This window comes from Simochromis diagramma, unplaced genomic scaffold, assembly GCF_900408965.1.
Source record: "Simochromis diagramma unplaced genomic scaffold, fSimDia1.1 OVJJ01000293.1, whole genome shotgun sequence".
NCBI lineage: Eukaryota > Metazoa > Chordata > Actinopteri > Cichliformes > Cichlidae > Simochromis > Simochromis diagramma.
In genome coordinates this window covers 23,840,295-23,858,057 of record NW_024386801.1, presented here as the reverse complement: position 1 = coordinate 23,858,057, position 17,763 = coordinate 23,840,295, and the positions used below count along the sequence as shown (strand labels likewise).

Here is a 17,763-nt window from a genome sequence, read left to right as displayed (position 1 = left end):
AAAATATCAATACAGTTCCCTTTAATCCAAATTCCACTAACTTACTCTGTTCAGTCTTAATGGACAATTAAGAGCAGATTCAGCTAAATATTTTCCCCAGCTGATTGAAAACATAATATAATGTTAGAGTGCTATAAACTTCAACATTTCTTGGTGGGATTAACTGGATAGAGACGCATACATAGCAACATAAGAAATTCTAGTCTTTTGGAGGAATTGGCCCACTCTTCTTTCCTGAATTGTTTAAATTCAGCCAGACTTTAAACAGGCTGCTCATTTTTGAGAGAACGGCTTGTGTAAGCTCATGTAAAGGCATCTTAGCTTTAGTCTAAAATGTAATTAGGCCAAGTCAAAACCTTTATTTATTTTTTTGAGTCATTCAGAGGTTGCTGGCGTGCTTTAGATCATTGTTCTGCTGCACAACCCAAGTGTACCAGAGCTTTGTGTACTTGAGCTCCGTACCCCCATCCTTGCTTTTTAAAGAGTTAGAACAGAACTTTATTAATCCCTTGGCGAGGTGGCCTGGAGGACTGAGAACCTTCACAGACATATTGTATCCCTATTTCTGTAAAACAGTTTTTGAATTTTGTTCTTGAAAAGCACTATGTAAATAAACCTTACTTATTTGCAAATGACTTCATGCAGAATTCTCAGTGGCTTAAATACCACACCACCTAATCAAATTTCCCTTCTGTCATTTTAAATCCTATAGTTACAAGAATGTAGTCATTTTCTATTTTATGGGCAATATGAGACAGTGCTGATCCAGGCCTGTTCTCTTCTACATTGTTCTGGGCTGATAGTAAACATAGGGCGAACTAAACATAAGAGATTCCAGCTTCTTTATATTAACACCCTACTAACCAGTGTCACTGTTTTGAAGAAGGATCTGTTCCAGGACTCCAGATAGACCTCGACTCAGCAGCTGATTCTAAAACATCAACACAGACAGACAAAGATTTGAACTGTGTATCCAGGACAATCAAGCCAATAAGTAGGTCATCATCTACAAGCTGATGTCTTTAAATTTCACGCCACATTTCATGCAACTGCCATTTCAAATTGGGACAACATAAAACAGAAAATAATCACACATTTAATCTTACCACATGTCACATTAGAACAGAAGACAGGATTATAAAGAGATTCCCAAAGATTCAGACTGAAAGTTAACCAGTCCAAATACTGTGTGATCCTGTGTTCAGCGCTGTCTGAAAATCATTGTCAGTGTCCTACCTGCTAAATTAACGCACTAATACCCAAACAAAAATCCATTCATACATTACAAAAGAACTAATCATATTATAAATATTGTGGTTGGTACTTTTCTACTCAATTTGAGCACGCAAAGCATTTTAATACTATGAGGCTCATTTATAAGAGTACTTTTTTCTAACCTAAGCACTTTCAACCTGATATCACTATAATAACACTCACATGGATGCATCACAGGCAACTCAGGGTTCAATATCTTATCACTGACCTTCCAGCTAGTCGATGACCTGCTCTACCTCTTGGGCCACAGCCACTCTAGCTTGTATTTATGTAAAAATATCACTACTGAAGCAGTGACCAACAAGGTATTATTGTTATTATAGCATGCATACAGGTGTTTTAACACATGGGTCAAATATTTTAAAGGCAGAGTATAAAAAGCATTGCTGTTCTTCCTTATTTATTGTGTTAGTAAGTAGCACAGGAAACTATCATCACTGTAACAGTGAACACATTTACACAGCACACATTTCCTTTCAGATAATGAGATACAGCAGAGATTGCTCTTTAGTTTTGCAGCTCTTTTCGCTCGTCACAGGAACCAGGAGCCCTGTGGTTTCTCAGTTGCGCAGGGCAACCAGACTTGGAGCACTCACAGCGCTTTTTTGTTTGGTTTGCTTGGCTCTTTTGGCAACGGCTGACACTGATCAGGGACTGCAGTTCTAGTACCATGGATTGTTCCTAGTGACACAATTTTTAAATTGAGGTTTTCTAAGAATTTCAGTGTTATGAATTGAATTCTGGTGTTAGTGAAAGTAATTCATAAAGTATCTTAGCCACTGAGAGAGATCTAAAGGTGAAAAATGTTTATTGACCTTGAGTTCAGAGCAAATTCATTAAAGCTAAATGACTGAAGCAGTCATATCAATTAATATTAAGAGATTCAATCATTGGTTCTCTTGTGCAGTGACTAACATTAGGTAACTCAATGTACTACAAAGACATTAAAAAACAAACAGATAATGAGATTCATTTACAAATATTTGTATGGAAATGTTCTTATTCTGAGCAAAAAAGAAAAGGAAATTACGGCTGGATTCATTAACCAAATTTGGATTCATTTGTTTTTAGGATCTAACAGTGTGCAAATCTGATCGGGGTTTTCTAACAGTCTCCACTGCCTCTGTTGTAGGTATGCAAGTGAAGAGAGAGACTATATCAAATGACACCATAGTTTCATCTGGCTCAAGTGAAAGTTCCTGCGCTTTGTCGGTAGAGTCACCTCCGACTTCTAACAATGCTTCTTGGTAGTAAAGTGTATATAGCTGCAAAGCCGGTTTCTTTCCCCCTAAATGGAGCCACATTTGATTCAAACAAACAGGCTTCAAAAGCATGTGGAAGAAGCATCCACAGCCACTGCAGTCCTTCACCTCTGCTCTCTGCTCCTCATGTGGATCACATACTACTGCGGGATGGCATTCCATTCTTCAACCAGCATTTGTCACAAGTTAGTGAATCTGTACAAGAAGAGCACACTGAAGTCCCACAGGTGCTCGACGGGGTTGAAGTCAAGACTACAAGCAGGCTAATTATTCCATGCTTTACTCCCAAGTTCTGAAGGTAATCTCTGATAAATCCCACTCTTTTGAGGCGAGCATTCTTGTTTGGGAGAATAGAGTTCAGTTCCAGACTGTGGAAATATTGTATTGCCACTGGTTGCCGAGTCTAATCTCGATATCTCCAGCCCTAACTAAAAGCCTCCTTATAAAAATGAAAGTTTTAAGTCCAATCTTAAAAGCAGAGAGTGTGTCTGTCTCTCCAAATCCAAACTGGAAGCTGGTTCCGTAATGAAGGGCCTGTCTCCCATTCTACTTGAACAATGAACTAGGAACCACGAATAAGCCTGCAGTCTGAGAGCAAAGTGCTTTTTAAATAAAGCACGATGAGGTGAATAACTACCTAAATCAGTGCCCAGAGGCTTTTCAAGCAGCTCTGTAAACATATTGGCTTTTAGAAGGACTTAGTACATGTCCAATATTATCCACATGAATGCTTGATTGCAAGGTTTTCCTAACAGAACATTATAGTGATTTGTAATGTTCAGTATTTTTCACTTTATTTGTCTAATATGTATTATAATATGATTATAATGCTGTGGCTGTTTGGTGCATATATAAAGCAGAACTGTACTGTTGATAATAACACTGGATATTTAAATATTACATTTTTTTTTACTGAAGTCCTTCAGAATAACCACAAAAAATTTAATCTGAATGTCATGACAGAATGAAAGCTAAGCTGCTTCAGGATGTGAAGAGGAAAGACATTTCAGCACAAAGAAGACCAGAAACTCAGTGCTGACATAACATGCAGATCATTTAAAAAACAAAAACAAAAAAAAAAACAGAAAGAAAAGAAAGAAAAATTAAAAAGGACACAAACACATCCGAACACAAAGGGCATGTGCTGTCAAAAAAAGCCTGCAATTTCATAATAAATGCCTTTCCAATTTTAAGATCAGTAATACAAGCGAGACAGAACTAAAATACTACAAGTCTCACAAAAACTACAATGGCAGTGATACAGTAGTTCCTGTGGCTCACAATCCATAACAATTTAAAGGTTATTTCCCATAAAATAACAAATTTGACTAACTTTAAAAATGCTTAACTTTAAAAATAATTTCGGTGATCAACATATCAGCAAAAATCTATAAAATTGTAGCAACTTTACATGATGCATTGAGAACTTCTACGCTGCTCCTCTCTTTTCACCACTCCACCTACATGCCACTATTGTACGTTATTAAATTCCTTATAATAATAATAATAATAATGGATTGCATTTATATAGCACTTTTCGGGACCCCTCGAAGCGCTTTACAATGCCACTATTCATTCACTCTCACATTCACACACTGGTGGAGGCAGCTACAGTTGTAGCCACAGCTGCCCTGGGGCAGACTGACAGAGGCGAGGCTGCCATATCGCACCATCGGCCCCTCTGGCCATCACCAGTAGGCGGTAGGTGAAGTGTCTTGCCCAAGGACACAACGACCGAGACTGTCCGAGCCGGGGCTCGAACCAGCAACCTTCCGGTTACAAGACGAACATTATTGTTCCTGATATCTCTATGCAATACGTTTTTTCTATTCTTTTCCCCCTCATCCCGTCACTATCTCTTACTGAGCCTGGTTCTGCTGGAGGTCTTCCTACTGGCAGTCACCATGTAAGATTCACTTTTGATCATTAGTGTTATCTCTCCAAATTTGTAGTCCTCTTTACCTTAATATATTAAGTTCTTTGAAATGGGTGTTGTTGTGGTGGCAGTGAATTGAATTGAGTATTGGTAAAATGCTCAAAAATCCAGTACCAGTACTACAAGACTAATGATAAGACAAAGTAAGGACAGCGCCCAACATCGGCAACAGTAAATGTTGCCGATGTAACATTTACTGCCCACCTACCGCCTCTGCCCACTGAAAACAAACAGACCTTCAGATGTTTCTCACTTAGAGACTCCTGCTGACATGAACTCTGTTACTTTACTCAGGAGTAATAAAAGGTAAAAGAGGAAGAGAAAATACCTGGAAGTACTCTGTGATGAAGGAACCCATCTCAGTTTTAAGGAGCCACCTACAAAGACACAGAAGACTTGAGCAGTGAGGAAGACTGGCAGCTACCATGTTCCTTTTTATCTCACTCACACAGTCCAAACCGGTTTCTTCTTTAAGTTCATTTAAAGTTAAATTAGTTCTTCACGTATTGTTTCTGCCGACTCTTTCCACTTCTTCTGTCTCTGCATTTTGTTCTGTTCTGATTCAACAAGGCTACTTTGAAAAGAAAAAGTAAAGTGTCACCTGATGCTCTCATTAAGTGTGTAGAGCTCATTAGTCTGCAGAGCTCCCCCCTTGAACACCTTGATCACAGCTGATTGGACCCTGAGAGAGAAATAAAACGGGTCAAGCAAATAAATTCTAGCTTGTATCGATCATAACTTAAATATAGAAATCTTTGTTTTATCATACCGAGTTTCTGAAGAACTAAAAAACAGCAAACTGCATTATGTCTCCAGTAAGCTAGATCTTAGGCATTTTAGAAACTCAGAATGTAATACTTAGATTACTTATTTCCTTAGATTTTCAGTTGAAGCTGAAGGCATCATAACATTTATACCACCAGGGTCAAATATTTCAGGTAGAATGCCACAAGCTCCAAACAATAAATTACTGTGAGTTCTTCCCTCATTTGCATTGGTCAGGTCTAACCACAAATTTTGAACTGGACTTGGGTTCATTGATTTGTCACAGCAACACCAGGACACTTTGTAGTTATTAAACCTTTCTGCCACAACTTCTGAAGTATAGTTGGGGTCACTGACCCATTTGCAATCACTTTCTAAGGGTTGAACAATTAAGTTATCACAAAGGCCACATGAAAACCTTAGACTGCTGTGAAGGGCTGCACTTCAGCCCTGAATAGAGATTATCACGATCTGAGATTCTGAGATTCAGATTACTGAATTCAATAATCTGAAAAGATTTTCAGAAAACTTGACCTCTGACCCTGACTTTGAGGTAAGTTTCACAGATATTAAAACTTGTCCAAGATTTTTAGTAGATGCACCTATAGTATCAATTTGAAAATCCTACGTCACCCCACTGGTCAGGCACACATGGTAATACCTGATCAGCCTTTCACCACAGAGCAGTAAAGATCAAAGACTTTCACAAAAATATCAAAAAATATAACGTTTTAACCCTCTACTGCATGACTTTTTTTGGGGGGGGAAAAAAAAAATTCCACCCTATTTTGGGGAAGCTTTAGGATCCGTAATAATATATCAATCATAAAATCTGACCCCCCCCCCCCAAACAGATATTGGTTTGTTGCTTCAACGCAACACTGTGCGACAAGTGTAGTCAAACACCAAGTTATTCTATAATAAGTTTTATTAGTACGACAAGAATGAACAAATAAACAAACAACAAATAAACAATTTCACAGAACAATAAAACACCAAAATACATCCAACACTTGATCAGGGATCTCTCAGGGTGTCTTGTGCATTCAGTGTTGAACCTCAGGAAGCAGTTGGGGTCGGGGTGAAGCTGAGGTGCACATTGCTTTTGCGGCACATTGCTTTTGGTGTACCACTGCACCCTGGCACCATGCATCGAAAAGAAAAAAGTATTAGAAAGAAAGAAATGCAACAGGAAGATGCGCATGCACGGGTGCACACACACACACACAATTACTTTACCAGCTGACCTCTGACCTCTTGAGGGATCCACTCCTCTACTTCACTGTCACTCCCTGAAAGCTCACTGTCCTCACTTTCTGCACATTCCCTTGGTTTCCTTCCATAAAAGGTTTTAACGTCCATGTCCTGTAATTATCAGTAGATTGTAAAGTAAAAAAACATTGACTATGATCATACAAATGCACACAAACACATCTCTACACACATATGCTAATATATTATATTGCCTGAAAAAAAACTGGGCTAACTGCACAGTGTTGCCTTGAGGAAACAAATGAAAATTAACAGTTTTACTCTAGAAATAAATTTTAAAAAGTAAAACAATCAATCAAATGCTTCTTAACATATTCATGCACATACAAGTATTTTTATATACACTTATTTCACTATAAACATGTAAAATAGTGATCTGTATCTTACCTCCTAATGGAGATGTCTCTCATGTAGTGCAGCTTGCAGAAAGTCCCCCCTCCCCAAATGAAAGTCACACCACCTTCAACTCATCATTTTATTGGCCTGGTAGCATTATTTGAAAAAAAAAATATATAAATATAAATAAATAAGGCGGCACGGTGGTTAGCACTGTTGCCGCACAGCAAGAAGGTCCTGAGTTCAATTCCACCATCAGGCCGGGGTCTTTCTGTGTGGAGTTTGCATGTTCTCCCCGTGTCTGCGTGGGTTCCCTCTGGGTACTCCGGCTTCCTCCCACCGTCCAAAGACATGCAGTTTGTGGGGATAGGTTAATTGGATAATCCAAATTGCCACTAGGTGTGAATGTGCGAGTGAATGTGAGTATGAATGGTTGTCTGTCCCTGTGAGTTGGCCCTGCGACAGACTGGCGACCTGTCCAGGGTGTACCCCGCCTCTCGCCCTATGACAGCTGGGATTGGCTCCAGCACCCCCCGCGACCCTGAAAAGGATAAGCGGTAGCGAATGGATGGATGGATAAATAAATAAATATAATGCAAAATGTGCGAGTTTTCAGAAAAAGTGACAATGTGTGGAACAAATTTGAACTTTTGAAATTTTCACTTGTAACATTTTTTAAAATTTTATTTATTTTATTTTTCTCACACACACACACACACACACACACACACACACACACACACACACACACACACACACACACGTTACAATTACAGAAAATAAATTTATACACAAATGTGTCCATATTGAGAGCTGGAAAGTTGTAACTCAAATTTCTTATATTTATCTTTTTTACTACTTACAGTCACAACTCTGTGATTACAACCTCTCCAATCAGTGACTATAATAGCATAAATGAACTGTAATATATGTCATCTTTGGAAAGCAGAGTTCAATTTCTGTGGCCACTACTATACTAATACAATACTCTGTAGACTGACGAGACAAAAGTTAAACTTTTTGGAAGGTGTGTGTCCCATTACATTTGGTGTAAAAGTAACATCATACCAACTGTTGGGTCTGCGCTTCCACAGGCCCCGCTGGTTCAGAAACGTATTCCCGTTAACAAAGCAAGACGAACAGCTCAACCGGTTTTTCACATGCTAGCAAGGGAAGGATCTCAGAGCAGCCCTTCTGCCCTCGGTGACAGACCACTTCAAAGAACCAGCTTCCCCTGCAGCCTCTTATTTCTGTGACACACAGTTTCACAAACACTCATTGTAAACCCCCCCCTATGGTGTCAGGCACTAGGTGTGTGTGTGTGTGTGTGTGTGTGTGTGTGTGTGTGTGTGTGTGTGTGTGTGTGTGTGTGTGTGCGCGCGTTTGTGTGACCTCCTGCTCACCAAAGGGTAATCTCCCCCACCCTGTATATGGCTTAACCCCTCTAACGTTCTCACCATCTCACCATACACAAGCACAGGTGAGGTCATAAATGGCAAGTAAAACATCCTCACTAAATAAGAAAGCAGAAACAGAAGCTTCACATACGATGTCCCTGTAGTTAAACACTATAGCCTCCCCCACCTTTCAACAGGCTGGGGAGGACAATCCGGTCGTTAAGTGATGACGTGACGAATCCTACTTCCGGGTCTAAAGTAGTCTGCGTTTAATATGGCTTTTGTGTTATAACATGTTTAATGTTTTGTATTTTCTTCTATTTAATCTCAAAAAGCTCCTAAAACAGTCAGTGATCACTGTTGACCTCCCTCAGCTTTTATTACCGCTAATCATTTATTTAAGCTCAGTTTTTAAAACCTTAGGATGTAACTACAGCCCAGCCCATGCAGCAGTATATGAATGACTAACCTCGTATTGTGGATGAATTATCTCAGTTGTTCTCCTGACTGAAGTTTGGTCCTTTTACAGCATCCTGCCATGCGATTACATTTGTTCCTGACCACCGAGAACACTCACGTTAACTTTTATCGAGTGGAAAAAAAAGTTAGCTTGTTTATATTATGCTAACATAGCTGTGTCGCTAGCGGTCAAGTAGCACATCATTATGTACCAGCTAGCCAAACGTCAGTAATCCTACAAAACAGCAATAACTTGAAGGTTCCAAAAAGAGAGACCACATCACTCCGGACCTCTGCTCTCTCCACTGGCTCCCAGTTGCTTTTAGGATTGATTTTAAAATTTTACTGCTGGTTTTTAAGGTTCTTAACGGTACTGCACCCCCTTACCTGGCAGAGCTTCTTAGCATTTACTGCCCCAGGAGATCTTTGAGGTCAGCAGACCTGATGCTTTTAGATGTTCCCAGGTACAGACTAAAGACTAGGGGAGAGAGGGCTTTTGCTGTGGCTGCACCCAGACTGTGGAACAGTTTACCTCCTCACATCAGATTCTCCACAAGCCTAGGAACTTTTAAAACTGCTCTTAAAACTCACCTCTTCTCATTGGCTTTTAGCAAGGTTTAACTTATTGTTTTAATTTTATTGTTTTATCAGTGAGGTGTTTTATGTACTTGTGTTTTATTGTATTTTATATTTGTATTTTATTGTACAGCATTTGGTCAGCCTCGGTTGTTTTTAAATGTGCTTTATAAATAAACTTGACTTGACTTACAAACGTCACTGCTGTTTAGTTTTCTGTCTTCATTTATGTTGGAAGTGATAACAGAGCTGTACGTTTTAATTTGTTTCCAAAACCCCGCAGTCAGGACATGTTATATTGTATTTAGATAGAAGCTAGCGAGCTAACTCCCTGCTAACTTCTAACTCCGTTAAATGTCATAAATTCCGTTTTCATGGATGCCTGGATGTTAAACTCAATTGTTACACCTGGTAGAGCAGAACGCTGATCATTTTATTAAAGATGAAAGACTTTAGACAGTTTTTCAACTCTCAGTAATGCCATAGTGATCGTTTGATATATGGACCTGCAGCGGAGTTTAGGCCCAGACACGGCTAGTGACGTCAGACTTAACGTCCGGATAGAAACAAAGGAATGTCCTTAATCATATAGTTTGAACCAAGACTTACAAATTTAAGTAATGGCAACATTTAACAATTTGACTCTAACACCAACAGTAAAATGTGGTGGTAGTGTGATGGTCTGGGGCTGTTTTGCTGCCTCGGGACCTGAAGACTTGCTGTGGTAAATGGAACCATGAATTCTGCCATCTAACAAAACATCCTGAAGAAGAATGTCCAGCCATCTGTTCTTGACCTCAAGCTGAAGCGCACTTGCGTTCTGGACAATGATCCAAATCACACCAGCCAGTCCACACACACTGGCTTAAGAAGAACAAAATGAAAACTTTTAAGTGACCCAACCAGTTATTAGGTTTAGTACTAACCAATGAAAAAGACAAACACTCTATACCAAGAGTGTTACTTAAATTGTAAAAATGTCTTCCCTCTAATGTCAGATGTTACATTTGAGATGGAAGGAGAGGAATATCCCAGTGGGAGTTTCCCCCCAAAGAGGGACGAAGGACCCCCTAATGATCCTCTACCTAATCACATGAGCCAAGGTGTGAAAACGGGTGTGGGTCACAATCAGCCAGGGTTTCGGGTGAGCTCATTGTGAAACCTGGCCCCACCCTATCATGCGATTTCCTGAGGTCAGATGGTCCAGGAGGTGAGTGGGCGTTAAGGCGTCTGGGAAGGGCTCTCAAAACTGGATTATAGATGGCAGACAGTTGGTGTCGTAAACCACCACCTCTGTTCAAAGATGGTCGCTCACAGTGGACATAAATGGCTTCTTTCACTCCTCTTTCAAACCATCTGTCCTCTCTGTCCAAAATGTGAACATTGGCATCCTCGAAAGAGTGATCTTTATCCTTTAGATCCAAATGGACTGCTGAGTCTTGTCCTGTGGAGGTGGCTCTTCTATGTTGTGCCATGTGCTTGTGAAGTGGCTGTTTGGTCTCTCCAATGTAGAGGTCTGGGCAATCCTCACTGCACTGTACAGCATACACCACGTTGTTAAGTTTGTGTTTAGGAGTTTTGTCTTTCGGGTGAACCAGTTTTTGTCTGAGCGTGTTGCTGGGTCTGAAATGCACCGGGATGTCGTGCTTGGAGAAAACTCTGAGTTTCTCTGATACACCGGCTACATAGGAGATGACAATGTTGTTGCGTCTGTCTTTCTTATCCTCCCTCGCTGGTGTCTGGTCTTCTTTTCTGTGCATCTTTGCTGACTTTACAAACGCCCAATTAGGATAACCGCATGTTTTAAGTGCTTCCTTTACATGTGTGTGTTCCTTCTTTTTCCCTTCAGGCTTAGAGGGAACATTTTCTGCCCAGTGGTGTAGGGTCCTAAATACTCCAAGTTTGTGTTCCAGAGGGTGATGGGACTAAAAGAGGAGGTACTGGTCCGTGTGTGTGGGTTTCCGGTAAACTTCAATGTTGAGGTTGCCATTCTCTTCAATGCGCACGGCGCAGTCCAGGAAAGGCAAACAGTCGTCCTTTGTGTCTTCCCTGGTGAACTTGATGTTTTTATCCACGGCGTTAATATGCGCAGTGAAGGATTCCACTTCTTGTGTTTTGATTTTGACCCAGGTGTCGTCTACATATCTGTACCAGTGGCTGGGTACTCTCCCTTTAAAAGAGCCAAGAGCCTTTCTTTCCACTTCCTCCATGTAAAGGTTGGCTACAATTCACAATGAGCTCACCCGAAACCCTGGCTGATTGTGATCCACACCCATTTTCACACCTTGGCTCATGTGATTAGGTAGAGGATCATCAGGGGGTCCTTTATCCCTCTTTGGGTGGGAAACTCCCACTGTGTTTAAATCTGGGACTCTCCACCATTTGACCCTTAAAACTGAAGAAGCTTCTCGGATGAGAGGTGAAACGTCTTCAAGCAACTTAAAGAAGTCCAGACGCTTTTCTCTCCAAGCTCCTTTGACTACGATGACCTGGATGACTGAGAACCTTCACAGACACATGAGTTTAAGGGTAAATCTGTGTTGCTGAAAATAATTGCATTAATAAGAATGAGACATATATACATACAGATGGAGACAACCTAAAATATAATGCCTCTAGGTAAGGCTGTTTCTCTTTTCCTTGGGTCAGTTGCATTTAAGTGTATCCTCTCTATGTCCAATGTCCTTGCATGCAGCTAAGCTGGTTCTCAGGATATGACCTTGCTGTTGCCTCTATTTCCTATTAAACATCCTGCTCTGAGCTGTGGAGTGCAGGAAACAGGCCACAGATTCAGAGGTGTGAGCTCCTCCTGTCAGTGATAAAATAATCTAAACACCCTGACAAACTGAGCTGCAGTAGGATAAAGAATTTTCAACTGTAACTTCTCCATCTCATTTTAGCCACTTCCTTTAGAGGAAGCCACAGTAGCTCATCTTCATCTTTCTCACCCCATCCCCTGTATCCGCTCCTGTAATGCCAACACTGCCATGTCCTCCTTCATTACATTCATAAATCTGCTCTACCTCTTTTTCTCCTGCCTGGCAGTTCCATATTCAACACCCTTTGTCCAGTTCTATGAAATGACATAAAAAATGCATTGTTAGTCTGAAGCATTTAGGTATGCGAATGCCAAGTGAGAAACTGATAAAATCATTCAAAAAAAAAAAAATTACTTCAAGTTATTGCTGTTAAAAGTGGTTCTACAGGCCACTGCATCATGTGGTGTACTTCATCTTTCACACCTTGGCTTAGTTTCTGTTAAAAAATAAAAAATAAAAAATAAAATAAATGATGAGATATGTCAAGTGTTAATCTCAGGTTATTTCAATAATCTGTGTGAATTGTGAAGGACACAATGATTTTTTTGTTCTGATACATAAAACCTCAGAACTGAAAGATGGTGTACTTTTCCACTGTCGCTCTTCTGCATAATTTCGAAACAATCTTATCTCCAGTTCTTTCTCCAAACTGCACAACCTGAGCCATCCCTCTGAAAGAGTCATTTTGATTCCTATTAGGGCTGCACGATTAATCGTTAGAAAATCGCGATCTCGATTCATACTTATGTGCGATCTCATTTACAAATGACAACGATTAAAAAAAAAAAAAAAAAAAAAAAGACGATTGTACCGCATTTTGATCCAGGACGTAATCTGCATGAAAACAAGTGCTCACTCTTCCTGCTCAACAAATGACAAGGGCGGAGCCTTATACCACGTGATACAGAAGCTGTGCCGTGTGATGCTAAAATTAGCAGGGAAAAAACAACGGAGAGCACGTCAGGGATGACGAGAAAGTGACAGGAGAAAATCCGTCCCGGTCAACCACCCAAACATCAATAACGGTAACCTTGTACAGCGCTTCCCTATACCCGTCGAACTCCCGCAGGCACAAAGAAATTACGGAGGCTATCACTTATCACCTGACCAAAGATATGGCTCCCATCAACACTGTGCAAAACGAGGGATTTAGGAAAATTATCAACACCCTAGACAAACGCTACACAGTGCCGTCCCGCAACTATTTTTCTGTTGTTGCACTACCTGATCTATACACGCAGCGTCGAGCAACGGTGGAGACGGAATTTCAAGCAGTACAACATTTTGCGACAACAACAAAACGTGAGACATTTGTTGTTTTTATGTTTATTTATTGTTTTTATGTTCAGTTTCAACTGTTACGAAGTTGATGTGCAGTTAATAAGTGCAATAAATATTTATACTGGAAAAGAAAATCGTGAGAGAATCGTGATCTCAATTCTAAGCAAAAAAATCGTGATTCTCATTTTATGCAAAATCGTGCAGCCCCAATTCCTATCCATCCTGGTCGCTTTTGGCACTTCCACCAAATCAGCAGAATCAGAATAGCCTTTATTTGGATAAGTTTGTACACACAAACGAGGAATTTGACTCACCCTTGTTGGCATCCTGTTGTCACAAATCGCCCCTGATACTTTTCTCCACCCATTCCACCCTGCCTGTACTCTCTTCATTTCTCTTGTACACCAGTCATTGCTTTGGATTGTTTACCGCTTCCTCCTTCTCTACATCTGTTTCTTGCAAATGAACCTTCCTTCCCTCTCACTCTTCTTTACTCTTGATCAGAGTATGCCTCCACCTCTCCAGGCTCCCTTCCTAGTCAATGAAAACTCCTGCTGGTCCACATCTGTTTGTTAACCCCATTCCTGATGCAGTCCCATTTATTACACCAGCGACACATCACACCACTGTTTTGCTGTTCTAGTGCATATCCTGCAGCACCCTCATGCACTTCTTGGTAATTCCTGACTCCTTCAAATCTTCTTCAGCAAATCGTGTGATAAGGTTAGGATATTTAAAAGCAGAATAGGGCAGAACCTTCAGCTTCAAGACTCTTCTTCTGTGGAACCAGCCACCACTTGGGACACAGGAGACAGACATGCTCTCTATTTTTAAGATTAGGCTTAAAGCTTTTGACAAAGCATATAGTTAAGCATATTAGATAGAGCCCCGCCTTAGTTGCTGAAATAGGTCTAGGCTGTTGGGGACTTCCCATGATGCAGTGAGTGTTTCTTCTTCACTCAACAACCCCCTCCCCCTTTATTGTGTGTTTATACACCTCTCTGCATTTAATTATTAGTTATTACTAATCTCTCTCTCGCTTCCACAGTGTGCCTTTGTCCTGTCTTCCTTCTCTCCAGTCAACTGGCCGCCCCTCCCTGGTTTTGCTGTAGGTTTCTTCCTGTTAAAAGGGAGTTTTTTCTTTCCACTGTTGCAAAAGTTCTTGCTCATAAGGGGTCATTTTCTCAGTATTTCTCTGTATTATTGTATTATTCGACCTTACAATATAAAATGCCTTGAGGCAACTCTTGTCGTGATTTGGCGCTAGTAAAATTTAACTGATCTGAATTCAGATGTCAATGAGAGTTCAGAGGTAAATCCAAGGTGACCGTCTTGAGCTCTTTACTAGTTCTTTGAGGCAATTATGAGCAGTTTCAGTCTTGTGATGTCACACATCATCCTGCTAGAAAACAACTGCTGCCAGTGAGTGCAGTTGCCATCATAGCAAGAAACAGATGGTAATGATGTGAGTCACATGCTATGGCATTTAGCAGTCACCAAACCTAAATACAACTGAATGCCTAGAAGAAATTTACAAGTCCGTTCTAGACTGGCAGTCCTACCTCTGACTTGATTTCAACTAGTACAGCGTGCAGCTCCTTCATGTTCCTAGTTGGGACAAACCAGCCAAGCATTCTCCACCACCCTCAACATTTCCAACCCTCTAGTACAGTTCCACAGGGATGAAGAGTCAATGCAAAGGAGCAATTTAAGCTATGTTGGGACCATGTCTAGGCCCTCCACATTCCTCATATACTTTCCAAAAAGTTGATTCTGTTCATCTGGACGTAGCGTTTTCAGTGGGAGAAACATTTCATCATTCATCCAAGTGACTTCTTCAGTCTCAGCCTATGCAGGTTTCCCCAACCTTATATAGAGTACATTTGCAGATGAGCAGAATAAACCTTTTTGGATTTTCTTACCTGGATAATAGAGCACGCATCAAGATACTTTAGGGGTTTTTCTTTTTTCTTTTAACCTTTAATACCCTATGGGCTTTCTGGGGTTCCTGCTTGAAAACATCATGCCCAAAATGAATTGAATATTTCTCTAAAATTATAAACTCCATTTTCACATTAAAAAAAACAAAAAAAAAAAAAAACTATCTTGGTATTAAAGCTTACACATGTGAGAAATAATCATGTAAGCATCACATCAGATGCAATTGTGTCAAAATAACTGAGGATGGAACACCGAAAAAAAAATATGAAAAATTATTTTCCCGGAATAATGTTTTTTTTTTTTTTTTTTTAGCTTTTATAGCATATAAACCCTTTGAAAATATGCTGGAGTAGACCAAAAACTGAATGAATCAACATATAAACATTACCTATGGAAAGAACAATGCTGCTGAAGTGACACAGAGCAAAGTTACACAGGTTTAATTAGAGGGTAAGCTAAGCATAGGAATAATTTGGCACCATCTGTGAAAGTTGAAAATTTTGTTGAACAGTATAACTTAGGTCATTTTTGTAAAACAAAAAGCGGACACCTCACTGTACACAATGGTAGACTGGTGCATAATGCATCTGTGGATAAACAAACGAATAAGGTAGAAAAGAGTGATTTATGAAACTACTCTTGAAGCTGGGAGAGGGAGCTATGCAGGAAATGTGTTTTTATCTGAGTTTTTTTTTTTTGGAAGCCAGACAGAAAAGGTAAGATTAAAAAAAATATTAGCATAAATTCTAACGTGAAGCATAATTTTGATCTTCTTTTGCTGCTTTTTCAGTGAATTTTGGTTGGAGCGTGATAAAACTTGTGGGTTTGAAATATCCGTGAAGACAGCAGAGACATTGTTTGTCCGTGTAGATCCGTGTAAATATCACTGGGTGAATGTGGGAATCCGCACTTTGTGTTGACATCTTTTCGCAGAATCTGTCTACCTGTTGTTGATTGTTTGTTGTTTTAGCTGTGTTTGGTGGTCATAAAAATGGTTTTGTGAGAGTCTGCCATTTCTCTGGATACCAGTTGCTGTTATGTTAAGTCTATAGTTAAATCACAGACCTGGCGGCACAGCCCATGAACCCCCAGGGACAAAGGGGCTCAACAGATTATTTAATCAGCTATCTGTTAATCAAAAGTAAGTAAGTAAGTCAGTTCTTCCTGCTCTGGCTGCAAAAACAGGAATCAAGCATTTGCAACAACCGGCAATGACTCTTTCATGTCGCTGTGGAAGAACTGTGGCCCACTTTTCTTTGCAGAATTGTTTTCATTCAACCACAAACACAAGTAACAAAGGTTTCAGGAAAATGGTCAGTCTGGAAATAAAAAAGACTTGTTATCATGATAATAACTCTAGACATAACCACGCAGCCCTCATTAGGCCATTACCAATATAGATTAAATCACTAAAATTAGAAGCTAATCAGATATGAAACCAAATAGAAAATTTCTAACCTCTGGAACTTTCAATATAACCTCTTCTTCTCTTATTATATTTTTCTGTTTTTTTTTTAAACCAATGTTTATACACATGACAAAACATACCCCAGTGCTAAAGGTAGAACAAAAGTAAGATAATATCTGTACATTTTGTTTTGGGATTATGGAGTCGTGCTGTCTAGAACTGATAACGTCTAATATTTATACCAATGAACTGAGCCAATGTAGTGCTCCATTCAGGCAAATTCTTGTTATATTCTGTATTCCAGCCTGACTTGTTAGTATATATGGAAACTTCTAACTGCTGCCTATTTAAAATTTTGAAGTGTAACAGGTCAGTGCAGGCCCTTTGACATAAATTACCGACTTTGAATAAAAGGGGAAGATGAAACTTGCTGATGGAAAAGTGACTTCATAAAAATACTAAATTACAACAGAACAAAAACACTTCAAATTTTAGCTTACAGTCACTTTCGGCTTTAGTTTTAAATGTAAATTAAATATGGATCACAAAGATCAAGCTAAAGTACTGTGGGATTTCTTGTTTGAAGTCAGCTCACCTGTTCCACACAGTGATGTTGGAGATCTGTAGAGCAGGTGTGCTTGCATGAAAACGGGTAAGGTCTGACAGAACTGGAGAGCTCATAAATCGAGGTCTGGGACGCCGAAAAGATCCCATTATGGAAGCTGGCTGCTGTAGAGAGAGGGAAGCGCAGCTGAATAATCAGCGTACTAAAACACAGTTTCATCATTTTACAAATATACAAAACTGATCTCCTTGGAGACAGGCGTGAATCTGAGATTAAAACATTCAAAGGTGATGAGCGCATTTAGCTGTGGTTGAGTTGCACAGTAATACTTGTATATAGAACTGGAAGATTGCATTGTGACTTTGCTAGCATGCAAAGGAGGAAGAAGGTGAAAGGTGCTGCAGCTAAACACCACATCTCTTTGAGGTTCTGAAAGTGGGGAACTTGCATGATGGATGATCAAATAAGATT

The 17,763-nt window shown here is 39.9% G+C and overlaps 1 protein-coding gene across 5 annotated transcripts in view; it reads right to left on the bottom strand.

Moving 5' to 3' along the window:
- Positions 1-17,763, bottom strand: part of LOC120730339 (proline-rich protein 5-like) — a 44,962-nt gene that overhangs the window by 12,262 nt on the left and 14,937 nt on the right. The window contains exons 1-5 of one of the 5 annotated variants that reach the window (XM_040026683.1): positions 6,486-7,053; positions 6,243-6,377; positions 5,075-5,155; positions 4,802-4,850; positions 865-931 (exon numbers count right to left, since the gene is read on the bottom strand). In XM_040026683.1, coding sequence (XP_039882617.1) covers positions 865-931; positions 4,802-4,850; positions 5,075-5,155; positions 6,243-6,244 — 199 coding nt within the window. In that variant the 5' untranslated portion in view covers positions 6,245-6,377; positions 6,486-7,053. Of the gene's footprint in view, positions 1-864; positions 932-4,801; positions 4,851-5,074; positions 5,156-6,242; positions 7,060-17,322; positions 17,457-17,763 lie in introns of those variants that run through there. The other 4 variants (XM_040026684.1, XM_040026682.1, XM_040026681.1 and 1 more) reach the window with 4 other exon arrangements.